The 19,067-nt window shown below is 34.9% G+C and overlaps 1 protein-coding gene and 1 non-coding gene across 2 annotated transcripts in view; one reads left to right on the top strand and one right to left on the bottom strand.

The window, feature by feature from the left end:
- Window positions 1–19,067, bottom strand: part of LOC138713513 (otoferlin-like) — a 1,213,561-nt gene that overhangs the window by 86,438 nt on the left and 1,108,056 nt on the right. Inside the window, exons 13-15 of the mRNA XM_069845682.1 lie at window positions 17,616–17,802; window positions 13,199–13,389; window positions 3,459–3,656 (exon numbers count right to left, since the gene is read on the bottom strand). Coding sequence (XP_069701783.1) covers window positions 3,459–3,656; window positions 13,199–13,389; window positions 17,616–17,802 — 576 coding nt within the window. The remainder of the gene's footprint in view (window positions 1–3,458; window positions 3,657–13,198; window positions 13,390–17,615; window positions 17,803–19,067) is intronic.
- Window positions 2,214–2,287, top strand: TRNAS-GCU (transfer RNA serine (anticodon GCU)). Its single transcript has one exon. It is a non-coding gene; the product is annotated as a tRNA-Ser (tRNA).

The following is a 19,067-nucleotide window of genomic DNA, read 5'->3' as shown; positions in this document are numbered from 1 at the left end:
AAGCAATAGTTTTAGCTGCATAAGAATATCAGTCAGGCACATATATTGCGAAGTTATGCATAGTAATGAATACAGGTAATTTTTGTTATTATTAATATGACTAAACATTCACAAAAATAGACGTACTGTATAAATAAATCAAACAAAATATGTTTTTAAAAATGCATATGTTCATGGTACTGACTACTACAGTGCAATGTTTAAACATGAGCGAGGAAATCAAGACATTACAAACTTTGTCTTATTCCATATGAAAAACTAATTGTAAGATATGTGCTCAAATCCTTTAGCAGTTTAAAAAATGAAGGGATGGGTGAGAAGAACAGCAAATATTTTCATAATATAATCGAACAAACATGGCAGACTCCTCCTGCAAAGCAAACATCGGCGAATATTGAACTTAGCCATATTCGACGAAACTAAACGAATATAATGTATGTCATGCATGATTATAATGTGCAGTATTTTATTTATTAACAGGTTGGATATTATAAGTTATATAATGTGTAGTATGAAAATGAAACTATAATTTTTTTTACGGAATAATGGAATTTACTTTATATTATGCTGTTCATGTTATTCTACTTTTATCATCTGAAGTCATGCAATCAATTGCTGCCGAGCAACTATGATTTATTTGAATATTACGGGAAGAATATTATACTTTCTGTTGATAGTTAGCATAATAAACACTGCCATATACTTTAAAATATATTGTGATTTACTTATATCTGTGTGTGTATGTATGTATGTATGTATGTATGTATGTATGTATGTATTTATGTACGTATGCATGTATGTATATATCAGTGGCAAATCTCTTAAAACGCTTTTGGGACTTAGTCTACCGTACCCAAAAAATTTAAGATTTTATACGAAGTAATAGTAGTCCTATAAGCTCGTAGCAATGATATATTGCAACACTTTGTTTCACTCCAATCCTTCCATATATTAACTTCACTGTGGCAGTAATTCCAACATATAGAGGTCAGTGTGAGGCTTGTGACAGAAAGCCTCTAAAGGCATGGGTACGACCTTGACTCGCAAGTTAGAGAGGGGGCACCAAGGAGAGGGTATCAATTCGTCATATCTCCATATGAAAAGAGGTTAGCCTTCCATGACAATAAACATCGCCGTTTATTGGTCTTCTATGAATACGCTGCATTGTTGAATGTTAACAAACGTGCATACGTGTGTGTGTGTGTGTGTGTGTGTGTTACATATTAATTTTATGAAGATATCTCATGCTGAGAGAACACTGAGGTCATTATTTGTAGAATTAAAAAGAGAAACCATTTTCAAGTTGGATGTATGAAACAAAATGTGCTTACAAAGACAGGAGATCGACACCACATTTATATATTGAAATAGCAGATGGAGGAAGACAAAATAGAAATTTTCAATTGTCATGATACAAGAAATATTCTTGGCTAACAGGGTGCTCTGAGATAAATAAGTTATATTCTTTTACCTGTATTGCGTTTGGGGGTAAAAATGAGTGGTCATCATCTTCTTGTGGGGTCTGTCACAAAAAAATGTTAATAGAAAAGTCGATAAACACCTGCTCTATAAAAAGATATAAGGTAAAAAGATTTTTTCAGCCTACCCAGTAGTTACACCTTAGCTTCGCCACTGATATATATATATATATATATATATATATATATATATATATATATATATAAAATCCGAGGCATGACAGCCCATGAAGGACCATGACCGACCAGCTGGCTGCTGGCCTCACGTCCACATGCCGAAGCAGAGGTGGACGATCATCCAACCAGGATGGAGGTATCGTGTGGTTAGCATGATGATCTCCTCAGCCATTATAGCTGGATTTCGTAACCGAATTTCGCTACCTATCGTACGTAGCTCCCCAAGTGCATCATGATGCTGTATGGGCACCGGTCCCATGAGGATTCGATATATATATATATATATATATATATATATATATATATATATATATCTTCTGTGGATGTTTAATCATAATGTTGTAATAAAAATTATCTGTTATACAAATCTGGCTTTCAGATAGTACTACCTGAAAGCCAGATTTGTATAATACATTCGTTACTGGAGGTACGTTAACAGAAAGCCACAAATTAAGTCACACAGTATTGTGTGCACTCATAGTTGAGTTCTGGCGTCTTGTCAGCTCATTTGAGTTGTGTGGATATAAAAGGAAAAATTGTGACGGTGTCATGTATAGTTCCTGGGGTAGCTCAGCCGGTAGAGCGTTTGCGTGCTAAGCAAAAGGTCCCGGGATCGATACCCGGCTCCGGAACAATTTTTCCTTGAAATTATTGAAAAATTATCTGTACTTACAACTATATAAAACTGCACAAGATTTGTTTTAAATCCTTACACAGCCAAAGCATGAAGGAAGGGGAGACAGTAGAAGAGAGGTAAACGAACTTGAACATGTCATATCTGTTTCCGCGAAGCACAGAAAACAAACTTGAACCGAACATAGCTCCTGTAAAGCACGACGCTAATATGCACTACACAAGGAATTTTTAAGAGTGTTCAGAATTTAATGCAAAGACGAGCGGAGACTAATATTTAAGCAAAAGGTGAACATTTTGAACATTTTACGTATCAACAGTGTTTTCTAGCGTTGTTACAGATGCATTCAGAGATTATGACACATATTAACAAATGTAATTTTATTGCAACAGTAAGGCGTGTTGATGTCCACTACGAATAAAGTATGATTATACTCAGAAATGAAGCATTTCCGGATCTATGTTGATATAATTTCTTTTCCTTCTCTCCATATGCGGAATTCATCCTCTATAGGAGAGAGTCGGGTAGTATTGGACATCGGGTAATATCGGACAGTGAGTTTCTTTCATTTATCACACGATGATAGTACCTGATTGACATGGTTACATTTCTGTGATGTCGCATAGAGAAACGTAACCATGTCATTCAGGTACTACCATATGGTGGTAGATGAAAGAAACGCACTGTCCGATACTACCCAATGTCCAATACTACCCGACTCTCCCCTAATTATGATTGAAAGCAAGGGTTTCGTTAACTTTTAATTAGTTTCTTTTTATTTTTAAGTTAAAGCAACTTAAAATTAAAGTGAAACAGTTTAAATGCATCTGAAATCTATAGCTCGAGGGAAATTTAGAGATTTTGGGTGGAATTTTCTTCCAAGGCCACCTCTTCAATAGATCACTGTCTCTTCACCTGAATACGTCCACCCCACCAAAGAAACGCTAGTGAAGTCACTGGTTGTAGCCTACAATAACCATTACACTCACACTTAAATAGTCCGTAAGTATGATATGAAGCCTGATGATTCTCACGAAATGTCTTGTCATGCCGTTTGTTATATCAACACATTTACATAAAAGGTTCATAGTCAAAATCGAAGGTTTTATGTACAAATTCCACAGTCTTCATTAAGACAGTTAAATAAAATCTTATAGTGAGTGACTCACGATCTCTCGCTGACAGAGCTTGAGGCGCTCCTTGTCCAGCTTTGTCTTGCCCATGCCGGCCGCCGAGCCGTTGCCCTTGGTGATGGACACAAAGCGCGCACAGCTCATGGACAGCTCCTCCAGCACAGAGCGCAGGGACTTCTCTGCTGCCGGATCCTCCAGCTCACTGAGCGAATGCACCTCGGACAGGCCTTCTTCCTGGGGACATGCATCGTCTTACAACACGCATACTGTTATACTTGTCATGTCTTGGATTGTGGAAATGAAATACAAGGGATTCAGTCCCTGAAAATGTCTGTTTGACCACTGTTAACGTGATGTACATGCAGTTTTAAGGAAAAACATGCCAATCCATCACAGATCCTATTATAAACAAGACTATCTCATTTTATTATGTTGTCCTATAGTGGAGAAAAAATATTAATTATCTATTTCCTAATATATTCAATATTATCTTTAACAATTAATACAACTGTCAGATTATATCAAATTTAATTTATTAATAAAACATTTTTAACAGAAAATGAAATATCTGCAATAAAATTCTTAATATTTACTAACCTATTTATTTTACTTAAAATTCCACGATTTCCTGTTTCAATTCGAAATAATTTCAAATATAATTGAAATGATCATGTTTCTAAGAAGCTGTCATTACGTCATACCCTTGAGAGCTCGCGCACGGTCTTTTCGACTGGGTGTGATAAACGTTTAGCTTCTGCTTCAAGGTCACTTGAGTTCTGCTGCTCACCCCCCTTTCAGTCGACTCTTCCAGAATAAGATGTGATTGTTGTCATGCACTTTGCTATTGGTCAATTTGATTTGAAACTGTTGTTATACAGACCTGGTCGTTTCAACCGTGTGCGAGTCATTACGCAACTTCGTATTGTTTCACTTGGTGTATAAGTATAATGTAGTTTTTTCTTGTATTTATAACTTTTCACATATACGTACGTTTTTGTCAGTGTAATACTTTATTTTCACTACTGATCTCCGTACATTGCCGTGTAGAAATATGGATGAAGAGGGATAAAGGATAAGGAACCTTATTGATAGTGTAGAAAAGGAAATGCCCCGGGAAGAAGAAACAAGAAGGGATGCTGGTGCAGTCAGAAGACAATTGTTCCATGAAGAAGAAGATATGGTTGAAGAAATCGATCATAACACAGACTCTGCTCAATCAGCAGATGAGGAAGTCGACCTTGTTCCAGGTCCAATTTATACAGGGAAAGATGGAGTAACAACATGGGAAATGCACTGTCCACCACGTAACAGACGTGTTGGCGAATGTAATATAGTAAGGTTTATACCTGGTGTAAAACAGGTAGCAAGGAGCGCATCGACTCCATTCCAGTGTTGGAAGTTATTTTTTACTGACACTATCATTGATGAAATTGTTAGACATACAAATGAAAAAATTGAAAAAGTGCGTCCAAATTACAGCCGCCCAAGAGATGCACACAATACAACGAGAACTGAAATGGTAGCTTTTATAGCACTTCTTTATATGGCTGAAGTTTTGAGAGCATCTCATCTGAACCTGTTCGACCTTTGGTCTGCTGATGGGACAGGTGTTCCTTATTTCAGAACTTGTATGAACCAGATACGATTCAAGTTCCTGGTGACAGTTTTAAGATTGGATGATTCAAATACTCGACAAGAGCGCACAAGCTTGCTCCTATTCGATCTCTCTTTGAGCAAATTGTTCAAAAATGCTCCGAGAATTTTACTATTAGCGAATACGTCACTATCGACGAGATGTTGGAATCTTTTAGGGGAAGGTGCAGTTTCAAACAATTCATAAAAACAAAACCGGCAAGATATGGAATAAAGGTATTCTCTCTGGCATGTGCAAAAACCTTTTATACACTGAATATGGAAGTCTACGCTGGTAAGCAGCCTGAAGGGCCCTACCAAGTTGATAACTCTGCTAAATGTGTTGTGAACAGGATGGTGCAGCCAATCAGTGGATCCAGGAGAAACGTCACCACTGACAACTGGTTCACTTCAGTGCTGCTTGCTGATGAACTTCTAACAACTCACAAGTTAACATTAGTTGGAACGCTGAGAAAAAATAAGAGAGAGGTGCCCCCTTTATTTTTGCAAAGTCGTTCAATGGAAAATAGCAGTGTTTTCGGGTTCACCAAGGACAAGACCCTTCTGTCCTACTGTCCGAAAAAGAAGAAGGTGGTGTTGCTGTTATTCACCATGCATCATACCGATGAAATTGATCCAGACTCTGAAGAATCTAGAAAACCTTACATGTTGACGTTTTATAATTCAACGAAAGGAGGGGTGGACATGGTGGACGAGTACAAGGCTAGGTATTCAGTTGCAAGAACCAGTAACCGCTAGCCTCTAACTCTGTTCTTTACACTACTAGTAGGCATCAATAGTTTCATTATACTGAAACACAATATTCGCCAATTTGACATGTTTCGAAGAAAATTCCTACAAACACTCAGCAAGGAGTTGTCTAGAAATTATCTACTTGAAAGACTGCAACTAGAAAATCTGCCGCGTCAACTGAAGAGAAACATCAGAGAAATTACTGGAACTGCCGAAGAAAGAAATCCACCTCCATCTGGAGAAGATGAGGGTCCAGGAAGGTGCCATCTCTGCGATTGGAAGAAAAATCGTAAGTCTAAGACGAGGTGTAATGTATGCCACCACTTCATCTGCAAAGAACATACACAGTCAACTTGCACTTTTTGTGCTAATCCTGAAGAAAGTGCTGATGGTGATAGTGATGAAGATATGTAATATGGGTGAGGTCATGTGACTAAGTGAGTTCATCTTCTAATATTATTTTCTTCCGTGTTTGTTCAATTTAGGCCTTTTTCACACCGATAATGACTATAATGAATAGGACAAGTGGAAATACCGTCATATTTTTGTGTTACTCCTATACCAGGCCATGACGTTGATGAAAATATTTAACATATAATGTGATTTATATATTTTTCACAGTATAAAGAACACTCAAGGTTACTTGGATATTGGCATGTTCATCTTCTTTTTAATACATAATAACAGTGATGTTAATGAATAAAATACAGTTAAATAATGTTTTTGTAACGTTTGTGCTAACAGATATTAGCAAAAAATATAGATTCCGCTTCATTTCCACGCACGGTCGAATCGACCGTGCGCGAGCCATGACGTAAACTTTACAGGCGCGAGCTCTCTAGGGTTAACAGGAACCAGAATTTGAATACGTGTCCTGTATTAAAGGGAGTCTACTGTATTTAAGAAAAAATACCCCACACCCCCTGTATCTCACCTACAGCAAGCAAATTTTTCCATACTTTCAAACTTACACTTTCTCATAAGAGGAATCAGGATTTCCTTACATATAGGAATTAAAGGGATAGTCCTATATTTAAGAGAATTGCTCTATTTCCTGTAACTCATCTGCTGGATGCAAATTGTTCCAAACTTCGAACCTCACTTGTCATAAGAAGAACCAGTTTCCAGATTCCATATCTGTAGAAATGAAGAGAAATGCCCAATGTTTCCTATAACTCACCTACGGGATAGAAAATATTGTTCCATACTTCGAACCTTAAACTTCCTCATAAGAGGGACCAGAATTTCCAGAGGTTCAGGAATTTATTGGGACAATACTGTAATTAAGAGAAATGCCCAATGTTTCCTGTAACTCATCTATGAGATACAAATTGTTCCATTCATCGAACATTACACTTTCTCATTTGAGAAACCAAGGTTTTTAGACATCTAGGAATTTAGGGGACAATCCTATATTTAAAAGAAACGCCCACTGTCTCCTGTAACTCACCTACGTGATACAAATTGCTCCAAATTTCGAACCTTATACTTTCTCATAAGAAGAACCAGGGTTTCCGGACGTCCAGTAATTTAAAGGATAATCCTGTATTTAAGAGAAATGCCCAGTGTTTCCTGTAATTCACCGACAGAGTGCAAATTGCTCCATACTTCGAACTTTACACTTTCTCATAAGAGGAACCAGGGTTTCCAGACGTGTAGGAATTGAAAGAACAGTTCTGTATTTAAGAGAAAAACCCAATGTCCTTTGTAACTCACATAGGGATGCAAACTGTTCCATATTTTGTATTTTCTCTTTTTTTCATAAGAGGTACTAGGGTTTTCAGACATCCAGGAATTAAACGGATAGTCCTATATTTAAAGGAAATGATCCATGTCCCCTGTAATCCATCTACGGGAAGCAAATTATTCTATACTTAAAATATTACACTTTCTCATAACAGAAACCAGAGTTTCCAAACGTACAGGAATTAAAGGAGTTCTGTATTTCATGGAAATGCTCCATGTCCCCTGTAACTCAACTATGGGATGCAAATTATTGTTGTCAATGTCAATGAGAGAAATTGGAGGAGAAACATTTAATAGATACGAGAAACGCGACGTTGCAAAGGAGTTTGAGGCGAAATAAACCGAATATGCGAGCTCCAAGCCTGTTGCCTACTTGTCTCAATCCAAGTTTCGCCGCTCCACTCAAAGAACTTCAAAGAATTTTGAAAAGGAAGCCGAAAATGGACATTGGTAATCTAATAGCTACTACAGGTCGGGGGGAAAAAGCAAAACAGAACAGCCTCAGGACAGGAACACCGAAAGAAGTTAAAAAGCCTGCACATTGAATGGGACAGCCACATTCCTCGCAAAAGGAGGGTTACGAGCTCTTGCATTGTGCAATGGCAATATAAATTGTTTGATACCTTGAACCTTACATTTTCTCATAAGAGGAACCAGGAATTCCAGACATTCAGGAATTTAAGGAACAGTCTTGTATTTAGGAGAAATATCCATTCCCCTATAACTTACCCATAGGACGCAGTTTTGCGACTGAGCAGCAAGCCATGCACGCACCCCATACTACCAAGTAGATTAAGGCAAACACTGAACACTATATCAAACTTCTTTAAACAACTACTAGCACCGATATTGAATAATGTGAGAAATTGTTCTAAGTTTCATATTTAAATCCATCCTAAACTTGACTCATAAATAGCAGCTATCAGTACTTTACATGCTTTATGTAGCTTGACCTGGTACCGGTACTGGCATTGGAATTTAAGTCAGACATTAAGCTACATAGATGAACTCTATGATGAATATTGTACTGCCAAAAATTATTTGCAATTTGTGAGCTATCTATAGTGATAAACTGGTAGTATGGATGACACTTTTCAAGGATATGGAAAATAAGGTGTCAAATTTTGTCAAAGTAATAAGTAATAAGTTTTAACTTAATACCAAATTGAAATATATTTGTTGAAAAGATGTTTTCTCAAACGACTGTAAAGTACACAGATATAAACATGTGTCTAGCTGATTTTAATTAAAATACAGTTGTCGATGCAATCAATTTTTCTGTAATGCCTTGCAAAGATAATTTTTTTAGTAATCTTGAATTAAATAAGAACTTGAAGCAGTTGTCTAGAAGTGACAAATAAAAATATTGTGTTCGAAATTAATGTATAAAACGCGATGGCATGTACATATGAAATTAATATTTCTTTATTAAAATCTGATTGCAAAGTTACTATCAGTACCGGTACCCATGTATTATTCATTGAATGATTGCATTTACACATCAAGGGTATTCATGTGTTTCTGTATCATATTCATTCGTTCATAGTGTTCTGCCTTAGGGCAGGTCTTTCACTACATACAGTATTCTGCAATCTTCTCTATTTTCTGCCATCCTCTTAGTCTCCACGTATTATTCTCTATCATATTGTATATTTGGCACCTTTGAGAGAAACCGAAAACACTGCAACACTTGGTTTGTACAGTCTCAGACAAAAAAATTGACGGGTGCCATATACTAAGTCTCTTCGAAAGACTTCCGTTGATTACATGACAGCTTAGCAGGGGCGAATTCTAGTCACGAAAGTTAGGCTTGCTCTTTTATTCATAGGGGAAGATGGGAGGATATAATAATTCATAATTAATAAAAATAATCAGACCCACATAAATAATTTATTTTATAATTATGAAATCATTATGAGTCATGGATCATATTCGCTTATCAGATGTAGAAGTTCGATATAATATAACAAACATGGCCAACAAAACAGTTTACTTAGTTTTTTCGACCCTGCCAACCAATGCACATTGTTGTATTGAGCTGCACTGAACGAGCGCACATATTCTCTATAATGTCTGTCTTCTCTTGAATAGTCCTTCGGGAAAATGAATAAGGTTTCAATCAGACACAATTCCGAACTCATTGCAATACTTCAAATTAATGTTTAAGAATGAATAATACATGCAGCAGCTAACATATGCATTCCGCTCATACAATTACATTGCACAGCACATTCCCGCTGTCAATACTGCTCTGTGGTGTAGCTCTCGGACCAGAGCTTCAAACAACACATAACAGAAGCATGTGCGCCTAGGACGGACCAAGGAGGAAGGCACTTGCACGCGCATAATATTCTCGCTATTTCTACGTCTTTCCTGTAGCTCCGAGAAACGAGCAAGCGTTGTGATACTTGCGGTGTGCAACCTGCGGATAGTATTACGCCTATACAGTATTCCAAAAATCAAAATAAATTATAATGTACGTAACGCCATTTTGAGAAATACACATTCTATGAAAATATTGGGCTTGCGCAGCAAGCATAGCATGCCCTGAGAAATCGCCCCTGCAGCTTAGGTTTACATGTGAAGAAATTTCTTATGCACGACTCCGCTATGTTTTTCCTTTGTTTTGTTTGTTTCTTGCCTTTCCTGTCTGTTTATAGGTCAAATGTTTTGAATACTCTATAACGAATATATATTTAAGGAGTAAATTAGGTGCAAAATAAACATCCTTTCCCTAGTCGTGTGAATCAGGCACTGCCCTAAGTGGACTTATAGTAGACAAATTCACGCTACAGGAGATCAGTCATTTTTTTTGTGTCTAAGACTGTACATATGAGTGTGTAAGTTACAGCAAAGGCACACTTTACTTATTAGGGTTATAAAAATGTCTCGTGTGTCCAATTCAGAAAAAGTAAAGCTTATTTTTCTACTAATTGTAAAATAGATCATTTTATTTATGTTTATCTTCAGAATAATTTAATAAAATATAGTTACTACAGTAAAACTTATTTTATACCAATGGCGTAACTTACACTCCTGCTCTCTCAATTAATATCACTCAATAAAAGAATTGTATTCCAATGGATACCATCCCATTGTGGAATCCTGGGAAACGAGAATGCAGATGCTTTAGCAAAGAAGGGCAGCACTGCTACTTACAGACCTGTTACTAAACCTACGTATAACTCTGTGAAAAGATTTATTAAATCTACATACTTAGACTTCAACAAACAAAATTTGATAACACAATCCCAAGGGAAAAAATGGAACTCTCTGCATCAAAATCCACAGTTAATTCCCGATTTATCACGAAAATCGTCTGTAGCTGCATTTAGATTGGCAACAGGCCATGACTGTTTGGCCAAATACCTGCATAGAATTGGAATATATCAGTCCCCTAACTGCCCATTGTGCAACTCAAACCAAGAAATGGATTCGGAACACCTCAAAATCTGTGCTTCAGTGGCTGGTCATGATAATATCTTTGAAAAATATTGGAGTGCAAGAGGTCAAATGACTTTATTGTCAAACGCCTGGCATTAGAAAACAACAACAACAACACTCCTGTAGATCTTGCGTTGTGGGGGGGCCGAAGCCAGGGGGGATCGAAAACGTTCAGTGGTTACTGACACATATTTGGAAATGAGTTCGAATTAGAGTTCAGAGTCCACATTATGTATTTTCCGTAACGCATAGCCACTCTTTTTACTCTCTGGCATATGGAAATCAGCAACACATCTGCTTGTTACTAGATTTAATTCATCTTTTTTCTCGTGTTTTGTGACAATGAAACCTTTTAAAAGTAATTATGAACATTTAAGTGGTGCAGAAAAACGCAAAAAAAAAAAAAAAAAAAAAAAAAAAAAAAAAAAAAAAACTTGAAAAATATGTTTCGAAATTGACTAAAATAGACTCAATATTTCGACCAAGCAGTCAAACACAAACTACCTGTGGTGGAAAGAATCCCAGTACCACGATTCAAGAAAGACTTAGTGCTCTCAGTGTGTTAAGTATTGAATGTGAAAAGGCCCAAAGACTTGATCTACATGATTTGATTGAGTCATTTGCTTCTCAAAAGGCCAGAAGAGAAAAGCGCTTGTTGAACTAAGCTTCACATTAAATTTATCTTAGGTAGGCCTATTATTGTGTAATTATAGCCTTAGTAAAATAGAAGTTACATCATTTAAATTTTTTTCAGTTCTGTTCACTTAATTTTGTTATGCTAAATTATTTTATTCAAATTGGATGTAAAAAATAAAATTATGAAAATATATAAAAAAAAAAAAAAAAAAAAAATAGCAGTAAGGAAAGGGGCCCAGATTATTATGTTTGCTGGGGGGCCCAGCTATAAAAGTTATATGTTTAACAATTATTCGTTTTAATTCTTTTTCTTTTTCTGAAGTTCCGGCAAAATTGCTATAGGCTACTTTTCATGCTACCTACCTACCTACCTACCTACCTACCTACCTACCTACCTATCTACCTATCTACCTACCTACCTACCTACCTACCTATCTATCTATTTATTTATTTAGTTACTTACTTACTTACTTAGTTACTTACTTACTTACTTAGTTACTTACTTACTTAGTTATTTATTTATTTATTTATTTATTTATTTATTTATTTATTTATTTATTTATTTATTTATTTATTATTTATTTATTTATTTATTTATTTACTTATTTATTTATTTATTTATTTATTTATTTATTTATTTATTTACTTATTTAACTACTTACTTATTTACTTATTTACTTACTTACTTATTTACTTACTTACTTATTTATTTATTTATTTATTTATTTATTTATTTATTTATTTATTTATTTATTTATTTATTTATTTATTTATTTATTTATTTATTTATTTATTTATTTATTCGTGGAAATTTGAAGCTGCTCTTGCTTGTCTCTAACAATCTTGTATCCTTTAATGACGTTGTTACTGTTGTAGAAACAGTAAACATTTTGTAATTCATCAAGATGTAACTGGACAAATTATAGAACAGTTATCACAATTTGAGGACGTGGTTTTTTCCTTAGCAAGCAATCTAAAATAACTGTTTTTTTCTTGTAAAATAATCACAAGTTATTAAAATTGAAGATCAAACTGGAAGAACAAGGTAAACCAATGTCGTAAAATTTTCTGGACTGAAATCTGAAATGTAATATATCAGCCAGCTTTGGCTCTAAACAGCTAAGATTTCCTACAAATAATTTTACATTCTTTAAGAATATGTATTATGTATAAATTTGAATACGGTACTGTATTACCAGTACAGACTCAAAATGATTTACTCATAAAGTTCTAAATTTCTCTTGTGAAAATTTTACTAAATTTACTTAAATCGTTCTTCCTCGTGTAGTCTTTTTAATGTCATCTCAGTTATACACTTACGCGGTTTTCCTTCAGACTCCCATAAAATGTATAAATGAAGTTCTACTGTATAATTTAGTAATATGATGAAAAACATATTCTTAATATATGTATAAAATGCATAGTGATAAAGTATGAGTCATCATTTATATGTGATATTATGGGTGTAAAAGAATTGCAATTCACAAGGAGTTATTTAAGAAGTTCTGCTCTCAGTTAATGACCGAGCTTTCTCTTTAATTGCTTAAAAGACATAGAGTGCTCACCAATTTGTCCACGATGCGGGATATGATGTTGGAGTTGTACATGCGTCTCCTGTAGTCGGGCCATATGGACCTCACGTGCATGCAGGGCTTATCATCCCAATATGGTAGGAAGTGGTAGATATGGTCGTTGGTCATCGGTTTGGCTGGCGACGTAGTGCTCTGCCAGGAGGGAGTGCTGGTGGTTACAGTTTCTGTTGCATAGAACAATAATTTCTTAATCAATCATACAAAGAAACATAAAAAAAAATGGACATGTGTATGTTTGCAACTTTATTTGGCTTTAAACTCACCAAATTCAAATACTAATGTCAAAAACCCAATGTCCAATTGAAATCCACCTGGTGAGAATTGATCGAACTTCACAGGGAAATCTTACAGTTCATTTTTGATTTTTAAGATAAATCAGTTCAAGATTATAAGTTTATTTTAAAGTTTTCAATCATATGATTTATCATTTTGCAAAATTATTATTTGCTAATACATCTTACAGAAGAAATTTTATGAACGTTTTCGTCTATACTGCATCATCAGATATTCATAATGTTACAACGAAATCTTAACGTAAGTCCAATAAGGTGTTCACAGTAATAAGCATAACAATGATTTGAATAATTAATCATGAGTTATATGTAATAAAATATGATATTGGTAAGATGTATTAGCAAATAATAATTTTGCAAAAATGATAAATCATACGATTGAAAACATTAAAATAAACTTATAATTCACAGAGAAAATTAAATACACTTCGGAGATAACTGCAGTGAATTACGATTGAAACATCCATGTTTACCTTCATTGGAAAAGTATTATTATTTATAAAGACCAAAATTACTATTCTACATTGGCTGAATCTATAAAAAAAATTACAGTTTTATTGATTTAAGCTACCAAACAGATAATGTACTAGTAGTACAGTCTGTTAAACAAAAAAACTCGAACTATGTTTCTTGTAATTGGGACTGTTTGTCCAGAAAAGAAGTATCTGCTAGTTATATGTTTTTCTAAAAGTGAATAACAGTGTGGAGTTCAGAAAGTAATCTGAGCAAAATCATGGGACATGAACCAACAGCGGAAAGGACTTGCAGCATTAAATGGCTATCAGTGAGTAAGGATAAGTTGCTTACAATAAAATTAAATGGCAGGAATGGATGCTGATGGTGGAATTAATTTTTGTCTTGTGATATGCTCTTCGTGTATAGCGAGGTGAGGTGTGGCACTTCAATTCCATCAAGAGCACTTTTCACAGTGTTGGTCTTCTGCACGTGCAATGTTTGTTGCTGTTGCTCAAAGAATAATATTAAAATGGAATCGGTGATCCATTCAGAGGCTACTATCCATCCTACATACATTGATATTCTGTTACTGTGAAATGAAAGCTTAAGATAGAAGAAAACTTCAGTGAGTAATTTTTTGTGCTGTACTACATGAAACGGTATAACTTTGATAGCTAATATAATTTACATCTTGTATTTTAAGTAAATGTAAACAAAATAAAATATAAACTGTAATTTTCACTGTATGAGCACATTTATTAATAGAGTGCCGGATTTAGGCCCAGGTAACCTAGGCAGTTGTCTAGGGCGGCAGTTTCCCTGGGGCAGCATTTTCTCTCTCTCTTCCTTTTTTTACAGTGAAATTTGTTTTTAAAACACTTGTTGGTAAATCTTTTTCGAAGTTTGTTCCTGAACACCTTTCGAAGTCGGATATTGTTTTGTTATCCCATTGCGGTGGTCGCGGCAAAAGTAAAAGGAAAATGTGCAGCTGCATAATTATACTGTAATGCCGGTATTGTGTTATTATACTATGAAACTCTTAAATTTAACTGCTTTTATAAACAAGAACGCATTGTTGAAAATCAAATTGGATGTGTGTTTATTATTTATCGCTATGAATAGTAACCAGAACTCTCAGTTACATTTCCAATATAATATATCGTCAACAATACTATTTAATCACCAGGATGCGAATTAAGATTTCTGATGGGGGGAGGGGGGGATAGAATCCTAGATAGAGAATACCATATGTAACATTTATATTATCCTCATTTGATATGGCTCAACGCTTGGTCTCACTGAGTTGCTTGTCTTGCATCTTGAACATCATAATAATTACATCCATGAGCAACTTAAAATAAGATGTGTAATTCCTAAGTTATTGATTGTCGTCAGCCTGCCGGTGATGATAATACATCAATATTATTTTCTTTGCTTACTTTATACTTATATTAAAACAATTATATTTTGTGAGAGGAGGATAGAAGTTATCTCTGGCAGGGATATTAATATGAATTTATGAGAAGGGGATAACTTTCCAACAGGGCGGGAAATCCCCCCCCCCCCATCACCCCCGTTAAATCACACTCTGTTAATCACTTTCTGGCATGTGCACTATATAATTCGATGTGAAAGGTTTATTCCGCAAAGAGTTGGAGTTTATTTTTCAATTTACTTATACTTCCTATCGAAGTAAGATATACTCGTAATTATTATACAACCAACACAACCAATCTTAAAAATAAACCACAGCCTGCATTTCACAAATCAATTTTATTTCAACAACGAATAAGTTTGAATTTATGTTTCTTTTCATCGAGTTTGATGTGTTTCATCAGATCGAACTTGATGACATCATCAAGGCTTTCTCTGTGAAGAAAGTGCGAAGGAAATTTTTATAATTCCCAAGTAAGAAGCATATATTTTGATTCCAGTAATTTATTGTTTTCTGAATTGTAACATTTTATTTAAAACTAATTTAAACTAAACATGACCAGTATAATAGCTGCTCATAAACTTTTTGTGGAAATTGGGGGGCGGAAAAGTTTAGCACTGCCTAGGGGAGGCACTATATACCTAAATTCGGCTCTGATAGACGTACTTCAAGCTCGAAAATTATATATAGACACCCACGCACACAGGCAAGTACACAGATCAGAAATTACCCCCCTTGCTGTTCAGTATAATTGAGAGAGAAAAGAACGAAGGTTATAGCATTAATCCAACTGCACGGTTATAAAGATCTGAAAACCAAGTAAACGAAGTAGATATGAAGAAGAAACAGTACAGTACTACAAACCTTGCTGTATTTACTTGATGGATAATTATGGTACTGACAGCTGGGAAGTTCATAGGTCTTCTATTTGGAGCTCGTGGCACAGTCATTAAATTTAGTGTGCCAGTTTTTAAAAGGTTTGTACATTTTGCATGACTCTCTGTACACTGTATATAATCATGTCTACATCATTTAATGTATTTTTCTAATAGGTCTGTAAAGATTTTGTTAATAAAGTTTATTATTCTGTATATGGATAGCTACACTTTTTTTCTTGTTAGAGCAGTTAATTCCGTATTCTTTAATTTTATTCAAAGTAATATTTTTATTGTAAATTATCTTCCAAGATTATATTAGTAGGCTGTAATTTTATGGTTACCCAATGAAAGACAGCTCTCCTTTTATGAGATTTTTTCTCACTCTAGAATTGAATCAGTCATCAGATGTTTTGAAGTTAGTTTGCTTAGGAGGGAGATTCATTAAATTGGTAAAGATATGTTCACCCCCTGTACATACGCCTAGCTTGAAATATTTTTTACTTACCAACTTTTTATTATTTATTTTACTTTCTATTTATTGCGCGAGTGTCTTCATGTTACTTACCACATTATGACAGTTTACGTTTTATGTTCTATGAATGTGATCATGTCTCAATCCAGATCAAAACATTATGACTGCAGTACCATATTTTAGATACTTTTTGAGCTAGTATTTTAGCCTATTCTTTACAAAATACACCTATTTATGAGGGAATCCTTGGTTATGATACGTTTCTTTCTTATGCTTTTAGTGATTTGGATGTATATATATATATATATATATATATATATATATATATATATATATATATATATAATCCATGGTGTCTCTTCTAATTTTTAAGTTACTTGTGGCTTTTATTGCTTATATAAAGGCAACTGGCAAGATTATTTCATTATTTCTTTTATTTAAATACTATTGAGCCTATTAAAGTTAAATCTTTGTTCGGTATTTGTTTCGGTTCCTAAGTCTTTCAATAATTGCACTGACAATTTTTTACGTATAATTTCAATACAAAAAATTATGGTTTATTTAACGATGCTCGCAAGTGCAGAGGTTATACCAGCGTCGCTGGTGTGTCGGAATTTTGTCCCGTAGGAGTTCTTTTACATACCGGTAAACCTATTGATAGGAGCCTGTCGCATTTAAACACACTTAAATGCCATCGACCTGGGCTGGGATCGAACCCACAACCTCGAGCTTAGAAGGCCAGCACTATACCAAGTATGCTACTGAGGCCAACATTTCAATACAATAAATTAAACTGGGAAGACGTAGTGTTAGAAAGGAACCGGGTTTTCAGCCAATAAGCATTGTGAGCACGTACCCAGATTTTCATCGCTGTCTGATTCACTTGCATCCTTTGTTGTCTCATTGTGACCGTCCAAGGAGTTTCCAGCATTGCCGATACTGATTTCAAAGTAAATAGGTTTGTCTCCCAGCTTCCTGTCTATCATTGTGGCATCAATAATAGTAGCAAACAAAAAGAATTCTTCATTTTTCCCATATGAGGTCTGCAATAATAGAAAACAATGAATATGTATCAGTGTAAAAAGTTACAAGTCGAAATTAACATACATATTTGATAAAATTCTCTCTAAATGTGGCTTGTTCGGGATAAATATCCTGAAAAACAAATTTACTACTGGTAGCATTTAATTTTTTTGTGAGAAAACTTGCTTATCACTTGTAAACTGAAACAAAAGTAAAACATTGAAACCAACACAACTGCAGTTTCATTCCCGAAACTAGGTGACGTATTCTACATGCCAGTGTATCCCTGATCAGCACAGAATTCTTTTCATCCAACTTTTATTGAGGATTTGATAAATTGGTTCCGTTATTCTGATACATATTATTTTTTAAGTTCCTCCACAAATAGAAATCGCATATGGTAAAATCTGGGAATCACGCTGGCGATATTCCCTTACTGATGAGTTGATGATCCTATCTTAAAAATGTCCGCAATTAATGCTAATGAGAGATAAGTTGTATGCACTGTAGCAGAGTCTTTTTGAAAAAATATCTGTGTACATTCAATGTCAGATAATTTTTCTAGGAATTGTGTGATTCTAATATCCCTGTAAATCTGCGAATTCACGGTATAGGCCCTATAATTCTGTACACATTCACTGCACACCAAATACCAATTTTTGGTCACAGAGTGCCATTTCGTGTACAAGATCTGGTTTTTCTGCACTCCAGTATATGTTGTTCTATGTCGCCACATGCTCATGTAAAGAAAACCACGCTTCATCCGTGAAAAAATTAAATATTAATCAATAGAGCCATTATTAACATTATCCAATACCCAAATCGCAGAAATTTTCTCTACTCACATTATCATGTGGCTGCAATTCCTGAACAAAGAAGTGGTAAGCCTACATGGCTATTTTATTAAACACATTAATTTCGAGATCTTGCAGTGGATATTCTTGTAATACTGAATGGGGGGACTTAAAAAAGTAAAATAAAATGTATCGGAATAACTCTCATACTTCCGAAGAACTGAAAGACAATATAAGAAGGGAAAGTTCAGCAATTTCGAAATAAGAACTAATGGGTGTTAATGAAATTTGCTTAAATGTGTGAGAGATGTGTGGCGGCACAAGGACATAATTTCCAACATCTTCTTTGACAAAGGTATGTGGTTACTGTAATTGTAATTTGCATGAGCAATCTGTGTGCTTGGCTTAAGGGGCTATGAATATCAGACTCTGCTGGCTAAAAGCATGCCTATACTGCAGAAATGTAGTTAATGCAGAATATTTATATATGA

Source organism: Periplaneta americana, chromosome 14 (assembly GCF_040183065.1).
Source record: "Periplaneta americana isolate PAMFEO1 chromosome 14, P.americana_PAMFEO1_priV1, whole genome shotgun sequence".
NCBI lineage: Eukaryota > Metazoa > Arthropoda > Insecta > Blattodea > Blattidae > Periplaneta > Periplaneta americana.
Note: the sequence above shows the minus strand (reverse complement) of the source record. Positions and strands in the feature narration are given on the sequence as shown.